We start from the raw sequence: 5000 nt of genomic DNA on the forward strand, positions 1-5000 counted from the left end.
ACAACACATCACACACGCCACGGACCTCATCCAACTACTACTACTGTTACTACTACTTCTCTTACTACTACTACTACCACTACTATGGAAAACGCAATCATATGAAACGCCATCATCCTCAACCATCCTTTTGTGCCTTTCTAACCGACACGTTCTACGTTCTCAAACTCGATCACAAACATAAACACAAAAACCACATCGTACCTTGTCGTACTATTCTCATGTTCACTAAAACAAATTCACCTTCTACTTCTACTACCACCCTTTACCACGAAATCATCTGCACATATGCACCAACAAATAAACAATACCACCACCACCACCACCTTCAGATGGACATGAAAACGATGGGATCTATTTACTATGAAAACTTTGTAAGTAACCGAAAACATTATGCCCGAATATTTTGCGAATCATCATTTGTGCTCTCCCCTCTATTCCTCCATTCATTCGCCAACCGCGCGGATATACGCGATCTCGCCCAAGGCGTGTAGTTAGTTTGCTTTTTGGGGGTTAGGCTGGTTGTAGCGGGTTCTTTTTTTTTTTTTGGTTTGTATTTTGTTGACTCCCCTTGATAAGTATCGCTAGATGGTGCTCGATTTTGATCGATACCAAAATTTAACATAATTACTTTCGGGCAAATGGTACATTTTGTCGGGGTTCAAAGCTAGGTTCTACTCGGACATCTGAGCAAACAACACCACAAACACACAATCGAATCTCCTGTCCTCCATTCGTTCCAAAGATACTCCAAAGATACCAAACTCACTCACTCACTCGTTCACACTTGTACACTACCTGTGTGAGTTCTCCTTGCATTCCCGGTTGTTTGTTGGTGCTTTAGTTTGGGCCGCAGCCACCGCGAACCGCGGAACAGCAGTAGCAGTAGTAGCAGTCATTAGTTTAGACGCTTACGTTAGCTCAACCCTGCCCAGCGCCACTCTTACCCCACACACTATCGCACTATGTGTTCATAATGATAGGCTTTTCTTTCTATCCATCTATCTTTCCCATCCCCCCAAAGCTCATTCTACTACGAACTATCTCTTTCCATCTAAACCGTTTCGTTACATCCATTTGGTTCGGTTTCGGTTGCCAATTAACCTTGGTTCCTCGGTTAACACGGTTCCATTTTACTTTTTCGGTGTAACATTGTCAACTCGTAGTATTTTTCTTGTTTTCTCTCCTCTCTTCACTCCTGTCCAGCAACTGGTGTCTATCACTATTCGTAATCGGTTAAGTTTGAAACTCTCTCTCTCTTTATCTGTCTCTCTCTCTCTGTATTTTTCTCTTTTGTACATAACTATTGTAATCTATTGCTACTGGTTTTGATAGTTAGCCACTAGAACTGTTCCATTGGTTTTGTTCACACATGTTTATTTTTGTTTTTCCATTTTTTTTTCTTTGTTACCTTTTTACCTAGTACGTAATACACCGACCAACATATGAAGAAGTTGCCACTACCTATCACTAATTACGAAATCCAAATCTTTTCGTCCTTTTCTCTCTTTCTCTCTTTTTCTCTGCATTTGTCTCTGTGTGTGCCCGTACACGCACTTATGCCGGTTCGTGTATGTATGTGTGCCCAACAAACAAACAAACAAACAAAACATAATGGTGCAGGCTTTCCCGGGTATGGTCCCCTACAAGCGATCGGCCGGCGAAAAGTCCGGCATTCCAGTCTACCAGCCGGGCGCCACCTACCAGCAGCTGATGCAGCTACAGCAGCCGTTCGTGCCAGTGTCATGTGAGTACCCAAGTACCAGTACTTCTAGCGCGTCCGCCGCTACCTATATTCCACCACCAACATCCACAGCAACCCAAATCGCTAATAATCTGTCGAGTCTAGGCAGCAACGGTAGTAGTAGTAGCGGTAGTATCGCGGCCGCCCTAGCCGCGGCCGCCGCCAGCAGCAGCAGCAGCGCCAACGCGACCGTCAGCTATCCCTCGTCGTCGATGTTACTCGGTGGGCTGTACTACACCACCTCCGGTGGGTCTAGTGGGGCAGGAGGGGGAGGGTGGAGTGGTAGCACCAACAGTGTTGCCAGTATGCTCAACAATAACAACAACAACAACAACAACAGTCCGAAGGTGAGCAACAAGAACGCTCCATTGTCCAAGTCAATGTCACTGCAATCGATGGCGTCACTGTCGGGAAGTGTCGGTCATCTGGCAAGCGCGACCAGTGTTAACACACTCACCAACGGACAATCGGGTACCGGTGGCGGTGAGGGTGAGCTGAAGGATGGTTCGGGCGAAAAGGAGGACGCTACAGCCCAGGAGCTGCACACTCCGAGCAGCACCAGCCTGTCGAGCACTTCGTCGACCACGACGACGGCCGGTACCGGTAGCAGCGTCACGGGTCTTGCCCAATCGTTGGCCACTTCGTCGACGCAGGCCATTACCGTACCGGTCACCAGCTCGCTGCTGCAGTACCCCACGGCAAACCATATGAGCCACCATCAGGCTCAGGTTCAGGCGCAACTGCAAGCGGCTCAAGTGGCCGTCGCTCAACAGGCGGCCGTTCAGCAAGCCCAAGCCCAAGCTCAGGCAGTCGCTGCCAACCAGAACGCAGCACTGGCAGCTGCAGCTGCAGCACAGTACTCTGCCGGTGCCGCTGGTGCCGCAGCGCATGCCTATGCCGATGCCGCGAGCATGGCCAAGGAGGTAGCTCAGAAGCAGTACGCGCTGAAGCTGCACGGTAGCTCGTCTGCCCTCACCGGAAAGCCATTGACCGCGCTCGGCTATGCTGGTATGACGTTGAACAAGGGAGGTCTGTTGCCGCAACCGAGCAGTCAACAGTATGCGGTGGCCGCGGCTGCAAACGCAGCGGCCGCTGCTAATGCCGCCAACGTGGCAGCTGTTGCCGGCTATCCGCAGGCACGCCTAGCGTCACCAGCGATGGCCGTGGCAGCGGCCACACCACAGCAAGCCCTGCTCGCTCCCTCGCTGACGGCTCGGCCACCACCGCCCATTATGCAGCAGGCCGCCGGTGCCTATCCGCAGCTGATGCGCCAACAGATGCCGACCGCGTACGGTGCTGCGGCCCATCCTTACGCTGCCGCTGCCGTTGCCCACCAGCAACAGCAGCACCAGCAGCAGCAGCAGCAGCAGCAACAGTTCATAAGCCCGGGCTTCATGTATCCGGCCTTTTCGGCTGCCGCCGCCGGTGGCTACCAATTCCCACAGATGGCCCAGGCAGGCATCCCTCCAACCATGACCGCCATCCCGACACCTCAGGTGTCGGCGGCGTCCGCTGGCGCCACTACCGTGGTCCTCAATCCCTACAAGAAGATGAAAACGTCCTAAGCAGTACCACCAGCAACTGGTGGCCATCAAGGCGATCCTCATGAACCAAAAGGTGGGAGGGGGGGATTGGTAGAGAGACGTTGTAGAAGCAGAGCAGAGCAGACGATCTAGGTGTTGCTCGTTAAAACATAAAGTTTGCCATAAAGAGAGTGCGAGAAGGGAATAAGGGAGGAAGATAGATAGAGAGCGGGGGGGGAGGGGGTACATCCAAGTCTGTTGGAGTAACGCCACCACCACCAATAAACAGATGATAAGGTGGTAAATATATAACCACAGACAGGCAGATAGACACACAGCTTAAATGTTAAAGAAAATACCAAGCCCTCGTAGAGGGAAACAGTCCAGTGTCCAGTGTCCAGTGTCCAGGTGACGAACGCAGGAGAAGGGGGGCGCCCGAAAAAACAACAATAATTTTGCCACATCGTGGTGTGTGTGCGTCGTGTGTGTGTTGGATGAGAGTGTGGAGAAGAACACACTACACACATACAAGTTCAGTGCCTGAGAGCGCAGGAGGAGAGGAGTGTTTTATGTGGCGCGTACAGCGTCATCGATACCGATCAGTTTTTTTCGTGGGGGAAGGAAGGGTCCTAGGGTCAAGTCAAGCAGACTGCTGCTAAAACTGAGACCCCGAGGCCGAGTGGCCGAGTGCTCTCGATCTCGGGTGAAGTGAAGAATGGAGGAAGAAGTCAACTGTGATAGCTTCTCATAACCATCGCGTCGCGCTGAACATTGATTTGCAATCAAACTACCAGCTCCACTCTGCTTGCCATCCACACATCCCGCCCGCCGCCCCCGCTGCCAACACCTTGCAAACAAAAGCCCCACGCTGCACAAAGTCGCCACCACCACCACCACCTTTGCAAGCTTGCCAGCTCGAACCATTCAAAGTCCACCTCAGGGACTGTCCGGTGTGGTCGAGTCTTTTGCATCTACTCCCCCTTTGGGAGGAGAGTTTTCCACTGAACTGAAGCGTAGCAACAGCAGCAAGAAGATGGAACCTAGCGTAGTATAATGTATCTTAGCTTATCCGTATCAAGTACTCACCCTTATCCACCCCGCAATTTATGCTTCTTGTCGTTCGTTCATCATACGCTTAATAATTGGTAGTTTGGAACTGTGAAAAGGTCGGGCCGCAGTACGCGAGAGGAAGCGATCCAGAGCGATCGCCATCCGTGTACTGCAATTCTTGGCCAGAAACCAGGACTCAATAGCAACACACAAAAGGAGCAAGCCACTGGTATCTCACACTTGAGGACCTCAAGGACTTTAGCCGAACACACTCTCGATCGTACGAACTATGGAATTCATCGATCGTTAAGCTCTTCTTTCCTGTCCTCAACCAAGAACTGTGTTGCTATACACTGTAGTACCGGTGTTCCGGTTCGTAAATTCATTATCTAGCCCCTCAAATTCAGGCGACCGATTGAGGCGATAAGATTATAGCCAGCTAAGTAAACGTACTAAAAAAAAGTTAAAAACAAAACGTCACACAAGACGATCGACCGGGCGCGTTTCTGAAACGTCTAAAGTCATTCTGTTCCTTTTCGTTTTCGTTCACTTACCTAACACCTCTTTTTGTTCCGCGTTCGATTTGCATTTTTGTTTGGGTTTAGTTCGTGCGTAACGTGCGTATCGTGAGTATTTCCTTAATGTTTTTTTTTGCTAGTTTTCTCGACAATCTTACGTAATTT

The 5000-nt window shown here is 50.5% G+C and overlaps 1 protein-coding gene across 7 annotated transcripts in view; it reads left to right on the forward strand.

Moving 5' to 3' along the window:
• LOC126574553 (uncharacterized) overlaps positions 1-3348 on the forward strand; it is a 299268-nt gene extending 295920 nt beyond the window's left edge. For all 7 annotated transcript variants that reach the window (XM_050234813.1, XM_050234810.1, XM_050234809.1 and 4 more), the window contains 2 exons: positions 333-374; positions 1624-3348. In XM_050234813.1, the coding sequence (XP_050090770.1) occupies positions 333-374; positions 1624-3309 (1728 nt within the window). In that variant the 3' untranslated portion in view covers positions 3310-3348. The remainder of the gene's footprint in view (positions 1-332; positions 375-1623) is intronic.
• Positions 3349-5000: the final 1652 nt, after the last annotated feature.

The sequence above is a fragment of the Anopheles aquasalis genome, chromosome 3 (assembly GCF_943734665.1).
Source record: "Anopheles aquasalis chromosome 3, idAnoAquaMG_Q_19, whole genome shotgun sequence".
NCBI classification, from domain to species: domain Eukaryota; kingdom Metazoa; phylum Arthropoda; class Insecta; order Diptera; family Culicidae; genus Anopheles; species Anopheles aquasalis.